The sequence below is a fragment of the Ursus americanus genome, chromosome 9, assembly GCF_024610735.1.
Source record: "Ursus americanus isolate L20-20 chromosome 9, mUrsAme1.1.p, whole genome shotgun sequence".
Taxonomy (NCBI): Eukaryota; Metazoa; Chordata; class Mammalia; order Carnivora; family Ursidae; genus Ursus; species Ursus americanus.
In genome coordinates, this window is record NC_142135.1 from 64,097,548 (window position 1) to 64,120,691 (window position 23,144).

General features: G+C 40.2%; 1 protein-coding gene across 1 annotated transcript in view; it reads left to right on the forward strand.

Annotated features, from left to right (window-relative positions):
* ARMC1 (armadillo repeat containing 1) overlaps positions 1-11,636 on the forward strand; it is a 45,711-nt gene extending 34,075 nt beyond the window's left edge. Inside the window, exon 7 of the mRNA XM_045789017.2 lies at positions 337-11,636. Coding sequence (XP_045644973.1) covers positions 337-528 — 192 coding nt within the window. The 3' untranslated portion in view covers positions 529-11,636. The remainder of the gene's footprint in view (positions 1-336) is intronic.
* Positions 11,637-23,144: the final 11,508 nt, after the last annotated feature.

Here is a 23,144-nt window from a genome sequence, read left to right on the forward strand (position 1 = left end):
TTATTTGTCTTGCCATAGAAACAAGTTTCAGTGGCCCTTCAGGGGCCCGCAGTAGCCCGATACTTGCTTTTGTTTTCTTTAAATAGACAGGAATTGCACATTTATTCCTGGAGCCTCAGGAGAAAAGCATCTTAGTTTTCATGTGTATTTCTGCCTTTCTGTGCTTAACAGTTGGGCCTACCTTCATGTAAGGGGAAGATTTTTAAAGGAATACAGCCCCTGAGAATATATATGGTGATTAGAATGAGGAGTAAAGTTGACCTTTAACTTAAGACATATATATCTGTGTCCTTTATGGTGATTTTGTAATAACTCTTCACATGTTCTCTGTATCAGATGCTGGTGCCATTCCAAGATACGCCTGTGGAAGTAGAACAGAACACAGAACTGCCCGACTACCTGCCCGAGGATGAGAGTCCCACAAAGGAGCAAGACAAAGCAGTGTCCCGGGTCGGCTCCCACCCAGAGGGTGGAGCTAGCTGGCTGAGCACAGCTGCAAACTTTTTATCCAGATCCTTTTACTGGTGACTTCACTGTGGGTCTCGAGGACTGCGTGAACCAACAAGGGGCCAGTTTTCCATTGTTGTGGTGAACTGTCAAGTGCAATTTGCAATAAGTTATCATGAAAAGTTTTTAGATTACATGATTGCATATGCTGCATTTACATTTTGTTGGACATTTTGCCCCACTCAGTGGTAAAAAGGACAGAGGCTACAGGTGGAGTTCTTTGTTTATGAAGGTATTTTGGTTTTGTTTTCCTTTAATTGCCTCACTTTTCAAAAAACATGGGTCCACTGTTAAACCAAACATGTGTATGTGCAGCTTTACATTTTATTTTACATGAAGCACGTGATTAGGAAAACTTGTTTTCGCCTCAAGCCTCAGGACCTATCTGAAGAGAAGTTTTGGGTTTTTTTTGTTTTTGTTTTTTTTTAGCCCAAGTTGTGCATGAATTACTGAACATTTTTCTCTGCTTTTCTTCGTGAAAGATACTTGCTTTGGTACCCTTCACTGAAAGTTAAAACCATTTCTCATTATCCCTCTCGTGTGCCTTTTTTATTTTGCCAACCATGTCTATAGAAAGAACATTACTATAGAGACATTTTGTGAATCAAAATATATCCCTATGAACATAGCAGTCCCCTAAAACTACAAGTCTACAAAAACTTTGCAATCTTATTTGTTGTAATTTTAATAAGATCAACACAAAATCAGCCGAGAAGAAGGAAACGTGTATATTAGCGAAGTACTATTGGAGACTATTTGAATGTGATCAGATGTGGCTCCAGTTGAATATCGTTCAGTTTGGTTTGTATCAGCTCTCACGAGTTCCGTGCAACATAATACTGGGAGCAGCTCTAAATGGTCTCGGCCTTACTTTGTGATCGCATACCATCCTTTGCTAGGGAAAAAAAAAAATAGTAAAGAACCGACAAACTTGAAAAAAGAAAACAAAAATTGAATGCCTGTAATGCCATAGTGCCATTGGGTAGAGTCTGACCTTAAACATGAATTGCTTGGCAGATGCCTGTTCAGTACGTGTTTCCTTGTATTGCCTTTTGTGAATTTATTATGAACATGCAGTCATACTGAGTGAAAAGAAACAGACTCAAATTATTGCTTATAAAGAAAAAAAGCCAGCATTGGTCCACTTAATCTTGTTCTCATGTCCAGCCAGAAAAAAAGAACTTCAGTGAAGGTAAGATAAATATATATAAATATATATACATATATATTTTTTTGGTAAATAAGAACTAATTTACGTATATGTAATGCTTTGTTAAATTCCTGAAATATTGGCAACTAAAATTTTCCTTTTGGAAATCCAGATAAATTATAGTGCTAATGTGATTAAGAAACTAATATGGAGAAATTGGAATTCTTTTTCATCAACATGTAGAGCTGCTATTTTGTTGCTTGTGGAGAATGTGAAGTGAAAATTGGACCCTGGAGGGTTTCCTTGCATTTTCATCGCTTCTCTTTTAGAGAGAATTAAAAGCACCCAGTGTCACTGGAAAAAAAAAATTGTGAAATACTTCACCAACAAGGATCTTGAGTTCACAACCTTCTGGAGGGAGGGGTAGTGAGGGGCTCGGGAACAATGTTCTTCCTGTGTCTGGGCTCCAATTCAGATGCCACGCACAACTGAAAATAGAAGCTTTCGGGGCATGTATCGCTTTAAATGCATAATACAACTTGCTGCCAGAACCAGATGTGTTGAAAAACGAAAACAAAACCACCTCCTTTCTATAGCCATTAAAACAAAGTTTACTGTTTAACAAGTTTGTATTTTATTTTGCATTGCCACACATCTGCCTATTTAAAAAACTACATCTCTTTGGTAGTACTGGTTCAGTACAAGTAGGTATTACAGCTTGACGTCTGTGTGTTCTAATTCTAAGTGTTCTTTTATTCCAGGTCTTATAGAGCAGTTAAGGCAACTGTAAAGGCATTTTTTGAAATATATTGTAAAATAATAAAAGGTAACATAATTAAAATTGAATGGATATTGCATTTTTGTGGTATAAGCATTATTGATTACTCTTGAGCCTGTTCGTATCCACACTGCCTGGCACCTTCTCCTGGCTCCCTGCAGGTGCATTACCCGACTCATTCCCATGCATCTTCCCTTCATCTCCTTCCCAGCACACCTGCCTCTCCCTGGGTTTGGATCAGCTGCTCCTGTACGTACACTCGTTGTAGTGTTTATCACATTAGATGGAAATTATATTTACCAGTATTTCCTCCCAACTTAGCTCTGAGAACCGAGAGAGTCTGTAGCTGTGACTGGATAGTAGTAACTGCGTAAATATTTTTTTAGGAGGATGAACAAAGAATTTTTCTTGAATCAGTAAAAATAAATGACAGGTACTAGTTAACTTGTTGAGTGAATAGGGAAAATGTCAGTTGTTTTTTTTTTTTTTTTTTCTGGCATGTTTGTTTCTGATTTATTGGTATTTAGCAAGTTTCTTCATTTGCTTTGTCATTTGGTTTTTGTTTTTCAGAAAAGTGGGAGAGGAGCATAATACTTGCTCTGTTGAATGAAGTTAAGGTTAACTTATAATATTCTGATTCTTATGGAATTGTTACAGGAGAAATTTATTCATTTATTTATTTATCTATTTATTTATTTATTGTTTCAATTTCCTGTTTTTTAACTTACCAGCTATGTAATTTTAGGTAATAATGTAGTCTCTGAGGTTTTTCTTCATTAATGGAATGGAGATAATTCTTCTACTTTATGGGATCATTATTTGACCCAGTGAGATTGTCACGAGTAACTTGAAACTAAAATCTTACAAGTGTAAGATGGAATTACTGTTACTGGAAGTTTGACACAATTCTATTCTTGTGCTCAAGAATAGTGAGACACTATACCTTGTGCTCAATTCCAAGTGAGACACTATACCTTTGTAAACACTCTTTATCTAGCTCCTCGACTTTCTTTGTCCAATCGAGGGTATTTTTTGAGGGTTAGTTCACGGGTGTTTGATTCTTATCTGCATGCCCCTTGAAGAATTCATCTGTTGGCAGGATTTCAGTTACCTTCGTGTCGATAATTTCTAAATCGCCACATACCGTCATCTTTGATAGCTCCCCTTTCCCTCACCATACCTGTCAGATACAAAGTCTGCGACTTTTTCTTTCTCTCAGAACCAAGCTCATGGTAGGTGTGCAGTGGACTTGAAAACTAAATCTGTGTCAGGACCATGCTAAGTGCTTTACAAATACTTAGTCCTTGAACCCTTAACAACCATAGGTAGGTACTTTTGTGTCTCCATTTGACAGATGGGGAAAATGAGGCAGAGAAATAGTAGCTCGTGAGTCCCAGGTGACAGAGCTAGTAAAGGGTGAAGCCAGGACTCCAACCTGGGCAGTCTGGCTCCTGAGTCCCTGCACTCTCACAAGGCAGGCTGCATCTTGGGTCCTACTGCTGGGCCTTTCCGCTTCTACCACCACCATTCCCATCCAGACCCTCACGCCTGAATCACATCAAGTGACTTACCTCAGGGGTCTCTTAGCAATCAGAAACTCTGTCTGGACACCAGAAAAGTCAGGTACGTGAGAGAAGTCAGTCTGGTTAGGCCACAACAAAGGAAGACACACGTAGAGCCTCTGGCCTGTCTAAAGAGGGAAACCGTGTTTGCCACATGGGTTGTGGGCTTTTAACAATGCTGAGCTTCTGGACATTGTGGCTGTTCCAGACCCTTAAAATACTACCTATGCCACAGATAACATATCTGGGCCAGAAATTGGCTACTTTTACTTCTAGGGTAGCCACATTCTAATCTATCAGGTTAACCTTAACAGTATTTTTGTCATTTTCTGCTGTGATGTCAACAAAGGACTCTGGCTTAGTTTAGACTGCTTTGTCTAGCACCAAAAATGTCATGAGAGTTTAGCTACCAACGTAGTCTTTCGTCTATTCTGTGGCATTATTACAGGCTTTCTATATGGGAGGCACGGTGGTTTAGCTCACTGTTCGAAAATGTCTGCTTTATTTAGTCTTGTCTATTTATTATAACCGAAGTATTTTGTATTCATCCTACCCTCTAAATCTTGGCTCGTATTCTTCCTTATCTGGAATTTCCTCCTTTATACTATCTCTCCTTTAAAATATTTTATTATGGGGCACCTGGGTGGCTGGTTAAGCGTTTGCCTTCTGCTCAGGTCATGATCTCAGGGTCCTGGGATGGAGCCCCACGTCAGGCTTCCTGCTCGGCGGGGAGTCTGCTTCTCCCTCCCCCTGCGCTTGTGCTCTCTCTTACTCTCTCTCTCAAATAAATAAAAATCTTTTTTAAAAAATTTAAAATAAAAAAATAAAATATTTTATTATGGGGGTACCTGGGAGGCTTAGGGTTAGCATCTGCCTTCAGCTCAGGTCATTATCCGGGGGTCCTGGGATCGAGTTCCGCATCGGGCTCTTTGTTCAGCAGGGAGCCTGCTTCTCCCTCTCCCGCTGCCACTCCCCTTGCTTGTGTTCTCTCCTTCTCTGTCAAATAAATAAGATTTTTTAAAAAAATATATCTTATGAAAATAAGCTCAGTATGTTATAGAAATGCGTAAAAAAAAAACAAGTCCTGTGTCATCCTACAACATAAACTATGAATAACTAAACATTTCGATTTATTCTCATATGTTTTCTTTTGTTTCAGTTGGTAAGAAGTATACATTTAAAATTTTTTTCTTTTCTTTTTTTTGAAGTAAGCTCTACACCCAGCGTGGGGCTTAAGCTCACAACCCTGAGATCAAGAGTCACAGGTTCTCCTGACTGAGCCAGCCAGGTACCCCTATACTTTAAATTTTGTAAGTGTTCACAGTAGGTATACAGTGAAAAGTGACTTTATCTTTGAACCATTGAACCTGGTTTTCCTCACCAGGGATACCCATTGTTACTATTTCTGTGTGCCCATCAAGAATATTCTGTAAGTTTACAAACTTTTTCATATTTTCTCCCCATACACGTGGTAATAAAATGCCTGGTACCTTAGTTTTTTCACTTAAAGTGTATCTTAGAAATTATTCTGTATCTGTGTATAAAGCAGCTTCCCCCCCCCCCCCAGCTTCACAGGATTATATTAACGTTCCACCATTTATTTAGCCAGTGTTTCGATTGTAATCTTTTGCTATTACAAATAGTGTTGGGTTAGTATATCCGTAGAATAGATTTCTAGATGTAGAATTGTTGGGGCTCCTGGGTGGCTCAGTCGTTAAGCGTCTGCCTTCATCAGGGCGTGATCCCAGAGTCCTGGGATCGAGCCCCGCATGCTCTGCTGGAGCCTGCTTCTTCTTCTCCCACTCCCCCTGCTGTGTTCCCTCTCTCACTGGCTGTCTCTCTCTCTCTCTCTGTCAAATAAGTAAATAAAATGTTAAAAAAAAAAATGCTACATCAAAGCTGTGAGTCCTTTTAATTTTGATAGATTATGCCTCCTTAGAGAGTATATCTGGTTTCTTCTCTCACCAGAATATGAAAGTTCCTGTTTCCCTTCAGCCTCTCCAACTGTATTATCCCATATTTAGCCCTTTGTGATCTAAAAAAAAGGATATCATCTGAATGAGAGTTCGCTTTTTTATATATTTAAGTGCTGTTTTTTCCCTATGAACTTTTTTTTTTTTCATTTTTTGGCAGAGGGGAGAGGGGATTTGAGTTTTCTTACTTGATTTATAGAAGTCCTCATACTAAACAGATTTGACCATTTCTTTACTAAAAAATATTTGCAGCACACACATCGCAAGAGCATTTCCCAATGCTTCTTATACAAATCCTGTGAACAATTTTCACCCCATGATTCCTTCTTCCTCTTAACAGCTATGTTTACTTTTTCATTTGGGACCTGTCGTTTATGGTCCATTACTTTCCCTGAGTATATTCTTACTGGGATCAAGATCCTTAACGGGAGGGAACGTTTCTTACGTCTTGGTGTTTGCACATTACAGAGCATAATACGGTGTGTGCTGAGCACTTGGGGAGTGGTTATGAATGAGTTACGGTGCTGTAACAATTATAGTATTTCTGTGTTGAAGGGATGGGTATTTGGTACTTTGGTTCAGATCTTGTGTGGATTTTAATTATTGCACATCTGGATTACTGTTACCTGCTTGTTCGTAACATTTAACATTACTTGAGCACGTTCTGTGTTTCAGGCTCTGTACTGGGTCCTTTACTTGTGTTACCTTCTTTCATCATCACAGTGATTCAGTGAGCTAGGGTTTTTCATACCCACTTTACAGGGGAAATAAAGTACCCGGAGTCAAATACAGCTACTGAATATTGGGGTTGGGATTTTCCTTCCTAGTGACCAAATAGTTGCCCAAATAATTGTTAGGTATTTTTAATCTCTACTCTTTTGGTTATAAATCTTTAGTGACTTTTAGTGTGTCACATCCAAATTATTCTGGTGTCAAGACTCTGTAACCTGTCGTACTCTTCTGATTTACCTGACGCTCGTAGTTCAGTCGACATGTTTAGTCTTCAGTAAGTACATTGTATGTTTGTCCTCATCCTAAATGACCAGGTTCTAGTTTTCCAGAACCGGCTATTCCTTGGAGCCCTCCTTGTCTGTCCATTTTGGCCCTTGCCAGTCTGTCTCTCAGTTCTTTAAATTCTTTCAGCACTTAAGACATCTGCTGTACATTTGACCACTCAGTCATATCGCTTGTCTCTTCACTCCCAAATGTGTTCATTTTATAGATTATGACAGCAGAGATCGCTTTCAAAATTCACACTTCCTCTTCTACACTGCCTCTTACTTACCAAGCCCAAAGTGAAGCCTAAAAAAGCCTCCTCATTACTGCTGTCTTCAGGACCAGCCTGTTTGCTGAGGTTCTTTGCAGCCCTTAAATGGCTCAGAAGCCCTTTTTGAACCTATTCCCCTCTGATAAGGAGTTTCATGTGAAATTGTAAGTTGTGTAGGTACCCATTTTTTTATGTTTACATATTTCAGGTAGGAAGATAGTTTATTAGGACACATTAAAAATAATAGTGTGTAGTCTGCAAATATTCCAGTGGGGGCAAAAATTGGGCAATATAAAATATACTTTCAGAGGAAAAAGTGATTTTATGGTTGGGAGAAAAAGGGAGATTTTAGGTTAAGTTAAATGAATGAGAAGACTGATAGATGAGGTGGCCCAGCCGTTAAGCCATTAAGCATCTGCCATGGGCTCAGGTCATGATCCCAGGGTCCTGGGATCGAGCCCCGGATCAGGTTCCCTCCTCGGCGGGAAGCCTGCTTCTCCCTCTCATACTCCCTCTGCTTGTGTTCCCTCTCTTGCTGTTTCTCTCTGCCAATAAATAAATAAAATCTTAAAAAAAAAAAAAAAAAGAGGAAGAAGACTGATTGGTGAGAAAGTACCAAGGAATGAGTTAAACAATGGTAGTAGAAAATGAAAGAAGATAGAAAAAGAGAGGAAATGCATGGAAACTCAGCCATACCGACCTTACCGAGGAATTTAAAAAAAGGGGTTAGAGCAAATGTAGATGAAAACGGTAAGGCAGACTGAAAATGTTGAGCCAGAAATCAGGACTCTGTTTTAGGAGATAAACTTTAAGGGAAAAAGGAATCCTTACCTCTCAGTGCAGAAAGTCGGAGAAAATGTGTACTGTTTTAAGAAAATGTGTATGTGAAGGTATAAGTTTGTAAAACAAACTGCATAGGCATTTATGCTTTTAGTTTTGATTTTAGTTTTTTAATTTAGCGCCTTCTTCCAGGCAATATAAGATCTGTTTTTTTAAAAATCGGATCCGTGTGACAGCATTAAAACAAGATGTACCAGGTGGGAAAAAAGCCAAATGTTTCTTGTCCATTGAGATAGGAGAACTAATTTAATATTAAATTCAGTAGAAAACTAGCTTACGGGCAATAAATATATAAAGACACTTCTGGGTGAAGATATTTATAGAGCTTGATATAAGGACTACTAGTTCTTATTAACTTGTGGAAGCAGAATGTAGTAAAATTCTTAGAGATGGCAGTCTATGGGAATCTTCTCACCCTGTGACTAGTAAGCAGCAAGTCTAGCAAGGGAAGTAATGAGTTAAAATGTATCCTAAATTAAGATCCTGATCGCCAGGTGATTAGTAATTACCCAGGATGGGAAAGCAGATCAGTGTTTTTTCTCCCGTATATGATTTCCTGGCGTTGAAATAGCAAAATAAGCCAAGCAGATGTTCCGTTACCTCCACAGAAGTTATGTTAGACATATAACTTTTATATTCAAAAAGTTATATTGGAAATAAAAAAGGAAGGTACTTTCCTTACTCTTTATGGTGTAGTATTTCTGGTTGGTGAAGCTCAAAGGAGACAAAGTGGTAGAGAAATGCCAGCAATTACCGACTCGTGCTGAGGGAGCCTCAGGCTTCCTTCTAAGAGTGTAGCTTTTATGGGTATTTTTCAGTTACGTCATTGAAATCAGTTACTAAATATTTGAAAACCTATATTCTCCCAGTCATGGTGCTTATCAGAGGGATTATGAACATAATCCTTCAGGAGGCTCACAGTCTAGTGGGAAGGAAGATCGTGGGACAGAAAATGACAAATGTGATGTACCAAGAAGTAGTACGGAAGGTTTGGGAGACCTGATATTGGTGGGGAAGGGGGCAGGGGAGTCAGGGTAGGTATCTTGGAGAAATTAAGATTTAAACCAGAACTTGAATGATGAGCAAGAGTTGGTTGGCCAAGTGGGCCAAGGAGAGGGTTCCAGACAAAGGGGACAGCTTTATGAGGCTGGTGTGTGGACTCGAGACTGAAATGTTAGGTGGAGGCCAGATTAACCAAGACTGTAGGCCTTTTGATTTAGTCCCTGAATATTGTATTTAATCTCCTAATGTAAGTAGTTCAATTGCTCTTAAGTATTTGTACATTAATAAACATAACAGTGACGTTTGCTGCGTTGCAGTTGCTAACTGCTTTAGCCTAGTATTCGTTTGATCTTCCCAACAATCCTATGAAGTCTGGGGGGGAAAATGGACTTTTTTTGAGGAAACTGAAGCTTGGGTTTGGTAATTTGCCAAAGTGAGCTTATTTAGGCTACAATGTGGAAAAGGGGAGAAGAGTGGATCTGAGGGTACCAGGTTAGATGGCTATTTCTATACTTGCAATAGAGGGGCAATGGTGGCTTGGCCTTGCGTAAGTATGTAACAGTGGGCATGGAAAGAGGGGTCCTATTTGAGAGAACTTTTTAAACAGTATCATAAAAGAACTTGGTGGTTCGTTGTGAGAGGAGACGCCCAGGCCTGTCAGCAGCTGCCCTGGTGGGCTGCACTGATGGGATTGTGGGCAAGGATGTCTGAGATCTAGGCATGTGTGCTTTAAGGTGGGAGAGATGGCAATGTTTAAATGTTAGTGGGATGGATTCAGGAGAGATGAGATACAGAAAAGAGAGCATTCAATGTGGAATGAGGTTCAGAAGGAAGTAAATCCAGAGTTTGGTTGGAAGGACTGGCCTTTGATAGATGAACTCTGGGTCCTTCTGTACAGTTGAATAAAGACTTACTGGACTGACCCATTCGGACATTACTTATATTACTATTCTTACATTCCTAGTGGATTGAAAAGGCAAGGGGAATGGTTTTCTCATAAGTCTATTTAAGAGTAAATCAGGATGAGAATGCGCTAGTCTTGATAATCTAGTCACTTGTGTTTTTTATATTAGCATGGATGAGTTTCTTTCCATGAGACATCACCAAACTCCTAGATTACCATCAGCTTTCTCTGATCCTTTCATTTGATTTTTGCATTTTAGTTCAGAGGGTCTCAACCCTGTCTGTACATTGGGATCACCTGCATGCTTCCAATAAATAGCATTGTTCATGTCCCCACTCCAAACACTTCGGCAAGAGTCTCTAGGGATAGGGCAAGAGGCATGGGTGGGGACTGGAGGGGGGTTGCTTCTTTGTTTAAACAGCGTGGTAATGCTAATATGCAGTCAAGACTGAGAATCATGATTTAGTTCTTGTACTCTTAAGATCTAAAGATCTTATGAGAGCTGTTACCTTAAGCTTTTGCTCAGTTGAGGAAAGCCTCTTTCCAATTGGCTTCACAAACTGAAATTGAGAGTGAACGCTTATAGCCAGAATTTTTTATTGTTAGTTGAATATCTTTGCTCTTTTATTCATTATCAGCTTGGTATGGTTTTGAGTGCGCTCATTTTGCCCTGTACTTACGTCTGGTGTGTTTCCTCTTCTAAATGTCAGCGTACTCTCTCTTCCCTACACAGCATCTAGTATGGTGCCACCCATTTGACGGCAGATATTCTTTACAGATTTGCAGTTTCTTCACCTTGAAATTTTCCTTGATTTTAGCCCCTAATAGTATCATGTCTTCTGAAATATTTCAACACGTATACCCCAAAATGTTTGGATTCTCCAGATATCCACAATCTAGACCATGATCCAAGTAAAAAGATACAACAAAGTCAAGGATATGGTTTAAAAATTTCTCAAGGCACTGCTGGGCAGAAAGCTTAAATTTAAGCAAATGAATACTTAAAATGGGTATAAAAATTTTAGAGCTAGCAACTATTCGAAAGCATAAATGTTTTAGGATGAGGAAGCCTTTGATAGTTGTAGTAAGCTTGCCTTGTATTTGGTATCTGTTGTAAATCACAGCTTCTATTATTACATAAACATGGAATTACATTGTCTGTGAGTCGTGGTTAATGGGTGTCATACATTTCTTGTATATTTATAAATTCTCCAAATTAAAAATATGAATCCAACGCTAGAAACAAGAATGTCATCAGTAGAAAGGTCGCTATTTTATATGACTCTTTTTAGCAAGTTATGGCCATTATTTTTCTTCACCTGGTTCAAAGGGAAGCACAGGCTGTGTTCACGCCGAATGTGCCCGTTAGTGCTTGCTGTAGAGGAATGGTACTGACAATCTAATTTCAGTCGTCTGCATTTTCAAAACAATGAAGACGTATCACTGACCATAAAATAGAAATAGCAACCATTCAAAATAGTTGAACATTTATTGTATCATTTACTCTATAGAGGCAATCTCATTATTGCTGTAAATATAGCCAGTTTATGTGCATATGTAGATGCAGGGATCTGTAATGTACATGGCAATTTGTAACATACACAAATGTAATGGATATTTTGGATTATTTTCAATACAAGCTTATATAAACCAGATTCTGTGGCTGTGTGCTCTCTAAGGAGTGGTTTTGATTTCAAGACTCGAAAGTTTTTAAATGAAATTTTGCCTCCCTCCCCCTTTTTTGCAGATGAATTAGTGAAGAAAAAAGTATGAAAGCAGATTGATTTTGTACCCACTTTTTAGATTTCAGATTCACGTGCATTTTAATAAAAGTCTTCTCCATGCAGTCTTCATTCGGTTAAGGCTTTCTGGTTTGGAGTTCACATACGTAATTGTACAAAGGCTCTGCAGTGTAAGATCTTTGTGATATGTATAGCCATAACAATTTTCCAAGAGTAAGTCTGAAACTAATGTATAAATGTGCTCTATAAAATCAATAATATTAATAAATCCGAGTTGCTTTAAAGAAAAGTCTTGGATGATATGTGAAATTTATAAACAGGTAACCTGATTTTTCATTATACGTTATTCTTTCAGGTTAAAAAGAGGACCAAGTCCTGTGTGGTGTTTAGGGCTGGGTGGGAGCTGTGATAGAAAGAGAGAAGTGCAATTCCTGAGTTTAGAGTTCTGACTCAACCCTTCTCTGACTTAACACAATTATCTACTAGAATAAACAATATTCATTATTCATAATATCATATGAATGTATTACTCTATAATCAAATCCAGTTCAGTAATAAAGAAGTCAGCAAGTCAAATTATGAGTTACAAGAAAATTTTCCAGCTAAATCTTACACTGAATATATCTAGTCCCCCAAAAACCTATTCCAAAGAACTGGCTGTCTTTGCCAGACTCTGTCTGTGTCTACCATATTGTCCGTCATAGTGATTCTTGAAAGGTGTGAAAGGAGTGGTAGTGTTTTCCCAGTATCTGGAAGCACATTCATGCATCATGCCCACACACTGCTATGGTTATAGTAATGTAGTGAACTACTGGGTTCTGGGGCCAAAGACGTTAAACTCCTCCAGTGCTCAGGACAATCCAAATGTTGAGAATTGTTCTGTCCAAACTCAGGTAGAGAAACACTGATAATAAATATATTGAGTGCATGCCAGTAGTAATACCATAATTTTGCTGACTGATAAATTATGCGAATTTAGATCAGATATTTCACATTTTATTTGAGTATGAATCAGCAGCGGGCTCAGATTTTAAAACAAATTGGGACAGAAGATTTTTTATGTTACATGTTCATTAAATCGCAAAGGAAAATTATGGTAACCATTAGGAAATCATGAAGTCCTAAATCACTGAGGAGATGTTTCTTTAATCATTGACAGATGTTCTAATGGAAGATGGGTTGGTCAATCTAAACAATCTTCACTCATAAGCACTAAATGTAAGAGACAATTACATTTCATTAAACTGAATCAAACACATAATGATTTATGAGTAAACATACTGAATTCCTTACATTAATTTTGAAAATTTTAAAGCATCTATTTTTCTAATGAGCCCAAGCTTCCTTAAACTATATTTCTGATTTTTTGTGCAAAAGTAGGAAAAATGCTAAAATTCAGTTTGTTCACTTGACCTTTCTGCCTTAGCTAGATGAATAATATGCTAAGAGAAAGGTGGTGTTACTAGAAACAAGAATCTTTTAAAAATTTGCGTTATCCTATTTCAGTAAGATAGGGATAGATGGCATTCCTCGGTTTCACTAGCCCTGTAAAACATTGTAAACTGTAAAATGTGTATTTCCTGAGGCTGTTATTCAAGTCAGGCTGTCTTACCTCATCCTATTTTGGATTTATACAGTCAACAATTAAAATAATTGTATAGTAACTATTTTATATTCTTTTCATGTTCCTATAATGATTACATCAAAGTTAGCTGTTGAGTTACTTATCAAGAAACCTACTAATTCAGCTTCTTGGAATCCGAGGAGATCTGGGTTTAGGTCCAGCTGTAGCCTGAAAGCTGTGTGACTTAATCGTGCTCTTCAATTTCTCATATGCCAGAGAAGGTTAATACCTATCTTCACAGGATTCGTGTGAGGCTCAACTTAGAATTTTAATTTTATTTGAAATGAAGGTAAACTTGGACTTAAGAATCTTTAAAAAATTTTTAAAGATTTATTTATTTATTTATTAGAGAGAGAGAGAGAGAAAGTACAAGCAGGGGGAGAGGGAGAGAGAGAAACAGACTCCCTGCTGAGCTGGGACCTCAAAGTGGGACTCGATCCCACGACCTCAGAGATTGTGTCCTGACCTGAGGTCAGATGCTTAACCATCTGAGCCACCCAGGTGCCCTGAATCTTTAAGAATGTTTAACCAGGTGTTGCCTTTCAAAAAAGAATCTCATGTTGGGGTGCCTGGGTAACTCAGTAGGTTAAGCGTCCAACTCTTTTATTTATTTATTTTTAAGAGAGGTCGAGAGCCAGATAGCACCAGCCGGGTGGGAGAGCATGAGCAGGGTGAAGGGCAGAGGGAGAAGCAGACTCCCCGCTGAGCAGGGAGCCTGCCGAGGGGCTCCATCCGGGGACTCCAGGATCCTGTGCAAGGCAGACGCTTAACCAACTGAGCCACCCTGGGGACCCAGCGCTCAACCCTTAATTTCAGCTCAGATCATGATCTCAGGGTCCTGGGATCAGGCCCCACGTCCAGCTCCATGCTCAGTGAGGAGTCTGCTTGTCCCCCTCTCTCTGCTCCTCCCCCTGCTCACACACATATTCTCTCTCAAATAAATAAATACAACCTTTCAAAATAAATAAAAATAAAAACAATCTCATGTGAACTTACCATGAAGAATAAATAATGGCTTCAAATAATCTTTGTGATCATTTGGAAGGGCTTGGTATTTGGTATTTGTACTAAATAAGAATGGAGCCTTACAGCCTGTTAGGTTCCCTTTGTCAGAGGAAAATAGCCCAAGGCAGCCTTATCTATGGGAATAGAAGTGTTTGCATTTTGCCTTGGTGTTGACTCAGCCATGGCCATGACTCTCCAGGGGTCAGCGATGATGGATGGTGACGAAATGACCCAGTCAACGTCCAGCTTGGATTTTTTGGAGCTAAAAAGCCTTGACATAAACAGAGATAATAGTGTCAAAGTACTAGGACTATTACTGATGCTGATAAATCTTAAATCTTTTTCCTTTAAGTTTACCTGGCATGTTTCTCACTCTGAGCAGAGCAGTAGCAGAAATTAGTACGAGTGGGATATGAACCACTATTTCAAGACCTTTAATTCATTATCAGTATCTTCATGAACATAGAGGAATCCCATCAGAGATACGTTCAAATTTTATGACTCGAACTGGAATGCTGGGCCAGATAGAAAGTGAGAGGGGTTGAGAATTTAAGTCATGCGGTCCCTTCTGCCACTATTCTCTCGAGTACCCCCCAGACTAAGTGTTAAATGGTAGACATTAATCTATGGCTCCCTCAATTGGTCATAGATTCTTTGTGCCTTGTAGTGAGAGCTTCTCACTGTGCAGAGTGTGATTCTAGTGTTTAAAGATAAGTCTTTTTTTTTATACAAGATGGCCTCAAATATAAGCCAACTACTTCATCTGGTGCTCACCCAGAGAATGAGCCATCTGTTTGAATGCTGAAGGGAAAATTGGCTGTGTTGGACATACTGAGAGTCTGCCTCCAACATGGTCTGTAAATGTTGTATACTGTATTTTAAAGGTGACTTAGATTTCCAAGCATAATTTTGACTTTATAAGATTTTTTTCCTTGTATGTGCATCTCTGTATGAGACGTAAACTCCACTATAATAGATGCTGCATCCTTCCAATTTCCCTTTGTTACTGGATATCATAGATAATTGCAACAGTTTTTTATCTTCCAAGGTGTACGGGGACATTAAAAAAATTTTTTTTGTTAAAGGAATTAAAATAATGACCTGAATATAAAGTAAGATTTTTAGCAAATAGTTTTAAAGTTTGTATATTGCTGCAAATGACCCATACGAAGTCAAGGCTATTACACAGTTTAATGGAATTGCATAATTAATGAAATAAGCCCCAGTCATGGCAGCGGCCTTGCATGGTTACCCTCTGTAATCATCCTTTGTCCAGGCCAGGAGGCTATGTGGCGGGGTTGGCTATGGGCTAGAAGATGCTGCTTTAGATCAGAGATCAGTAAACTTTTCCTATAAAGGACCAAATTCACCAACAGTGAATATTCTGGAAAGGACCAAAAAAAGGGCTTTGTAGGCTATAAAGTTTGTCCCAGCTACACAACTCTACAATTGTACCAAGAAAGCAGCCAGAGACAATATGTAAGCAAATGCTTTTGGCTGTGTTATAATAAAGCTGTATAAAGAGAGGACAGGGTGGATTGCACCCCCCACCCCGCCCGGGCTGTCCTGAGCTAGAAAATGATGTCCTAGGGAGCGGTTCTTTTAAGTTTGATTCCCAGACCAGCAACACTGACAGCACTGGAAACTTGTTAGCAATGCAAATTCTCAGACCCCACCCAACAGTAGCTGATGGATCGGAAACTGGGACTGGGGTCCAGCAATTAGGGTTTTAATAAGCCGACCAGGGGACCCGGATGCGTGCATGCCAAAGTTTCAGAGCTGCTGCTATGAAGATCTAGACCCCACCGAGGCCAACCCTAAAACTACACAAGATGACATTTTTGGTAATGTCGCCATCGGTGCACAAGACATTAAAGTCATTTGAACCTCGAAGTCAGCATAAGCACTCTATTGAGTCAGAAAACAGTTTTATACTTCTAGTAAGGAAATTTTTGTTTTTCTAATTTCTAAAGTTGTCTTTTCTGGTTGATACGTTTGAATGTATTGTACATTTCTCTTGAAAAAAATTTCCCTTAAATTTGAGACCAGCTTTTGTTTGTACTATCATCGTATATACTAAAACCTATGAAAATAGTACAAAGTTTCCCATTGTGGGATTGAGTTTAGAGTGGAACCTAACAATGTTGCAAAGGTGTTGCATATGATCATTTCAAATGTGTTTAAAAGACCTATGTCTTATAAATGTGGGGGTCAGGATATTCCGTAGGAACTTTCCTCTTATTCTGGAATTGCTGGCAATGCCCAAAGCTGAGAAAAAAGGGTTCTAAATTCTCCCTCCCAACCCAAAATGTACTATATTCTGCTGTCCAACACTACCAAATTCTGGATTTATTTTATCAACACTTCCTTCACCCACAAGCATATATAAGGAGAAGTTTGAGGAAGGGGGAGTGAAATCTTGACCTTAAGGGGAAATAGCAGAGGACTTGTTCTACTTCTCCTGGTGGTTTCTCCCAACCCTGGGGAGTGGGATGGGTGGCTTCAAGATAATCAGTGTGAAAACAAAAGTGCCAGTAGGTCCTTCTTGCATTGCCACGTTAGTGGAGCATGGACAGAGTCTAGAGAGCAGAAAATATTTCCCCTAGAATCTGGAGCAGTATATGAATATAGAACTACTATGTGCTTCTGTCTATGGGTCTCTGAGGGCAAGAGGTCGGCAAGAGTGATCTCCGTCGGCAGAGTCTGAAGGGACTTTGATGAGGATGTGGTGTGAGTGCCTCCATGCGGGAGGGTGGGGGCTGCCACCCTGTTCTAGGTTTGCCCCGCCCTCAGGCTGTGGAGAGTTACCTAGAGGTTCTTTGGGCTCCTTGAGAAGGAACTGGGAAGTTAGAAGAAGGACAGGAACTGTGCAATTACCTAGGTCAAGTGAGAAGACTACCCATCTCAAGAGGGGCTTTGAGGACATTTGCCGGGCATGGGCCGGAGGGAGAAGCTCCTCCTTCCTGAAGGAGCTGCGGTGAAACTGACAGTAGTGTGAGAAGAACACACATAAAGCCTGTTCGGAGACCACCAGCATGAGACAGAACCAAGTCCAGTCAATAGAAATGAGGGACCCTTCCTACCACCACCAGGCAAGCAGTTACATATTCCTACTTCCCTGATCCTTCCTCTTTGCCCCCAGCTCCAGACTTAAAGAAGGAAAGGGAGAAAATATCACAAGGATGGACAATAGTGTTACAAGTCCTGGAGTTGCCATCCAGCCCGTGATGGAGATTGGCACTTTTGTTTTCAGACTGACTGTCTTGAAGCCACCCATCCCACTCCCCAGGGTTGGGAGAAACCACCAGGAGAAGTAGAACAAGTCCTCTGCTATTTCCCCTTAAGGTCAAGATTTCATCCCCCCCTTCCTCAAGGTAGGGATGGGCAAGGGGTTTTGCATCAGACATGAACGTCAAGAACTGTGGAGGGTCTGATTTTACCTTGCAAGCTAACAGTTAGCCTCCATGTCTGCTGGCAGAAGACATTAGATTCCTAGGTCAGGAAAATTGCTTCTATTACTCACCACACAATAGGAGCACGAACCTCAGCATATTGGTTGGTTTCCTTGCCCCCAAGTCCCATTGGGCATGGGGGTGATTCATGGGCTGAGATAATATGAATACATGGAGTGGGTTATGCTCCAGGAGCAGCCAGTTCCAAAAGCAGCAAACATTGTAGAAAAGAGCAAGCAAGCCAGTTCCCCTCTTCTTAAGAGTGAGCAGTTAGATGGGAGTTGTCTGGGCTGGGAGAAGGATGAGGTAAGGGAGGGCATCCACGGGGCAAAATCGAGGGAAGCCCTCAGTCCTAGGTTTGCACAAATGCAAGATTAGCACCTAAGCATGAGAACCTCCTTCACTCTTGTGTCCTGGACATCTTGCTCACCTCACCCTACTCCTGGCTTTGGGAGTCATGCTGGACTTCCTGGTGGTCACTTTGACTTACTTAGTCATCTGTGTGAGTAGCTACCGAATTTGCTCAGTGTCAGAGGACACATGCACCTGGCAGTCCAGCACACTTGGTAGGAACGTGCTTCTCCCAAGAATGAGATTGAAACTCTGGGCACCTGGGTGGCTCAGTCAGTTAAGCTTCTGCCTTTGGCTCAGGTCATGATTCCAGGGTCCTGGGATCAAGCCCTGCATTGGGTTCCCTGCTCAGCGGGGAGCCTGCTTCTCCCTTTCCCTCTGCTGCTCCCGCTGCTTGTGCTCGCTTGCTCTCTCTCTCTGTGTGTGTCAAATAAACAAAAAAATAAAGTTTTTTAAAAAAGAATGAGATTGAAGCTCAAAACTGAACTGTTTTAATAATCCATGGGTCAAATCCAGCCTCAGTCCATGGTGCTGACATTTTTTAAAGGATTACAGAATAAACAAGGATATTCAACAGAGATCATACGTGACCCACAAAGCCTAAAATATTTACTATCTGGTTCTTTACAGAGAAAGTTTCCTGACTCCCATAAAAACTGAAAGGCATTCAATTTGTGCGTATCTTTAAAAGATGAGAGAGGGAGACTCAAAGAAGTATAGCTTCAGGCAATAATTTAAAAAATTGTTTTACATTTATTCCCCTAAAGAGCTGTATTTCTTCAATAAACTATTTACACAGATGATAGACATTAAGCCTCTTTCAAATGACAAAAACCCAGCTTTAATTAAAGCTAAAAGAATTCATTGGTTCATACAGACATCCTGCGGAAAGAGCAGGCACAGAGTCAGCCCCAGGTCTGGCGGCATCTAGGGACTTGAATGCCATTGGAACCTGTGCACACGCTAGCTTCATTTTTGCCTCTGCCGACAGCCATGGAAGGGCTTTCCCTGAATGGCAGGGAACAAAGCTCCAGCCACTCCAGAATCCTCCCTGTGCCACTCTAAGAGGCAATATGGCGTCCGCATCCTAGCTACAGGTTGGGCCACTGTCCAACCCTGGGCCGCCATCATGGCCAGGGTGGGAGAGGAGCGATGTGAGCAAGCCAGCTGTGTGCTACCTCTGGGGCCAGTGAGAGCAAGAGCTGTTAGAGAGCAATGAAGAGCAGTAGCACAGACGTGACCCTGGGTGGTCATGGGCAGCTGCCCCAATTTGTGTCTAACAGTGTCCTTCAGTTTGGAATAACATGTGAGATTTTTTAGGCCCTGTCAATGCCTGCAGTTGAAGCTCTTAGCCTATACAATTTTCATGTGTTTAAAATTAGCTGCTGTATTTCTGATTGATGTATCGGATTGGCCTCTCGACCCTTGTTTCCACAGTTTTATCACGTTGTTTGGAGTTGACTCTGCCTTGCGGCACTTCCTTTTTTACTGTGGGCTTACCATGGAAGAGTTGCTTAGGGAACTTTGATTAATCATCCTGTTATGGTCAGGCACGCCTGTCTCTCTGGCCTAGCCAGATAGTTCTATGGCAAACATTACATTCCTGACGCTAGACTCTCTGTGTCCTAGAATCACGGTGATGAATCTGTTTTGCTAATTAATTTTTAGTGTGGCTTGTAGATGATGCTCGTGAAACGAGTGAAACGTGACAGGCTTACAATCCATAAAGAAGCCTGAGTTTTAAAAGCAGCCATTCTCTAGATGGTTAACTCTGGGACTTAATGCCAGATTGATCCTAGGGCTCTCGCAGACTTGCTGGGCTAACTCAGTTTTCCTCTGTTTTGTCTGACACTTTGTGGCAGCTTGAGTAATTCCTACTACCCATATTGGGTCAAACTTCGTATCAAAAATATTTCCCAAGTGTCTACTTTCTCATCATAAGTTTCAGAAGCAACCTCTTTCCTGTTACACCTACATGTCAGTGCCGGTCTGTTCTCTCTGGGGTGAGGTCCAGCAGGCAGGCTGCTCAGGTAACCTGTTCATTCTTCTCCCACCCAAGAAATCAACTCACCAGGTTCATTTTAGTTAAAGACATGTTGGACAGGGACTTTCTTTTGGACAATATATTTTCATTGGTTTTCTGCAAAAAACTAGTTTTTTATTTCTGGAAGCTTCTTAGTCGGCTCCTAAAATAGTCAATCGCCCTTAGCACTACAAGCTTAAGAATATAATCTTTCACTAAAAGTTTTTATTTTCAGTTGCATTTTAGGACTTGTGGAACGTGAAAAAGAAGGGTTCTTAAAGACAGTGAGTGTGGATTTGTGGGAAGTAAGCAAATTCTTAAGTTCTGAAAAAAATCCCTGCAAGAGTTGTTTTACAGTAGAACATACAAAAATCCAAGCAAGTTTCCTGTTTGCACGATGTTTTGTCTTAAAGCATTAAAGCTGCGTTAAGCACGGGTCAGTGTTACTAGGTGATCACTTAGCTACGAGGCAGTGAAAGTATTTTTTTTTTTTAAAGATTTTATTTATTTATGTGACAGAGGGAGACAGCCAGCGAGAGAGGGAACACAAGCAGGGGGAGTGGGAGAGGAAGAAGCAGGCTCCCAGCAGAGGAGCCTGATGTGGGGCTCGATCCCATAACGCCGGGATCACGCCCTGAGCCGAAGGCAGACGCTTAACCGCTGTGCCACCCAGGCGCCCCCCCCCCTTTTTTAAAGATTTTATTTATTTATTCGACAGAGATAGAGACAGCCAGCAAGAGAGGGAACACAAGCAGGAGAAGTGGGAGAGGAAGAAGCAGGCTCATAACAGAGGAGCCTGATGTGGGGCTCGATCCCAGAACGCCGGGATCACGCCCTGAGCCGAAGACAGACGCTTAACCACTGTGCCACCCAGGCGCCCCCAGTGAAAGTATTTTAACAGCTTCTTGGACGTCAGCATACTGTTTCTGGCTGAATCCCAGCATGTGCAATATAGAAAAATATGTTTATGTCCTGAAGATAAAATTATACTTTTTGAGTTATTATTATTAAATAATACATACACATAGTTTTAAAAAATAGATTGGTATACAACGGTTTTAATTATAAGTAAAAATCTCCCACTCTATCCTTAGTATCACTTTTCAGGGGCAGTCACTTCTTAACTGTTCTATTTTTAACTCTAAAAGTGGCTACCACCAGAGTAAATAATATTCATATTTCTCTGTTTCTTGATGTATCATCTTTAGGCTGTATTAGTCAATGTCCTAATGTGAAAGATGACTCCTACCTACCCCCTGCCATTGAGTTTGTTAGTTATATTATTATTATTTTAAAGATTTTATTTATTTGACAGAGAGAGAGCACAAGCAAGGGGAGTGGCAGGCAGAGAGAGAGGGAGAAGAAGATGCCTCGCTGAGCAGAGAGCTGGATGCGGGGCTCAATCCCAGGACCCTGGGATCATGACCTGAGCCAAAGACAGACTCCTAACTGACTGAGCCACCCAGGTGCCCCAGTTATATTATTATTATTATTATTATTATTATTATTATTATTTTAAATATTTTATTTATTTGAGAGAGAGGCAGAGAGAGCATGAGCAGATGGGTAGGGGCAGAGGGAGAGGGAGAAGCAGACTCCCTGCTGAGCAGAGAGCCTGTTTCGAGGCTTGATCCCAGGATCCTGAGATCACCACTTGAGCCAAAATCAAGAATTGGGTGCTTAGCCTACTGAGCCACTGAGGTGCTCCCATTAGTTATATTATTATTTCGTGTTCTTTTGCAGGTGGTTACTTTTAGAACCTTAAATAATAAACATCTATTCTTTATTCCATCAACCTTAGTCAGAAAGTATCTATTAACAGGTGTCCAGCCGGCTCAGTGGGAAGAGCATGGGACTCCTGACCTTGGGGCTGTGAGTTCGAGTCCCACATTTTGTGTAGAGATTACTTAGAAATAAAATTTTTTAAAAAGTATCTATTAATTTCCTGTGGAACCAGCCATTTCTTGCTCCTAGTGATTCTCACCTCCTTATGATCATGGGCCCTCTCACATTGAATAGGGTTGACCTGTGTAACCAATAGTATGCTGCTGAAAAGATGGTGTGTGACTTCCAAGAATAGGCTAGAGAAGATGTCGCAACTTCTGCTTTGCTGTCTTTTAGACCATTTACGCTGGAGGAAGTCGGTTGTCCTGTCATGAGGACATGCAAGCAGCCCTAAGTGGAATTGCTTGTGGCAAAGAACTGAGATTTCCTGACAACAGCCAACACCAAATTTGCCAGCCATGTGAATGAGCCATCTTGAAAGCTGATCACCCAGCCTCAGTCAAGCCTTTTGATGACTGCAGCTTGGAGCCAACTTCTTAAAAACAACCTCATGAGAAACCTAAGTCAGAACCATTCAACTAATTTGCTCCTGAATTCCTCAACCATAGAAATTCTACGAGATAAGAAACAGGTATTGGTCTTCAAACCACTAATTTGGGGGAAGGGTCGAGATTTCTTAGGCAGCCATAGGTAATTGATGCACATCTTTTAGGTAAGATGATGTCATTTTCCCCTTCAGAGTAACCTTCACCTCTTTTCCTAACCTCTTCATTTATCTTCCAAATTCTGTCACCTATTTCATTACTTTTGTCGTTAATTCATTACACAGTTTATTATATTTATATTGCTTTTTAACTATAATTATAAACTATAACCATTCATGCTTTGTGTCAGTTCTAAAGTTAGAAATAAAAATTGTATTTAAATGATAATTATGAAATGTAAGTATATAATCTTATTATAAAACATGTAATATAATAATTTTCAAACTTCATTTTATTTTTTATTATTTTTCCAGCTTTGTTGAGACATAATTGACATACAGTACCGTGTAAGTTTAAGGAGTACAATTTGATTTTATGTATATTTTTGTGTGCATATATATATTTATACCAAATTACATTCCCACTTAGAGAGTGCAAATGTTCCCTTTCCTCCACATCCTCACAATATGTGTTA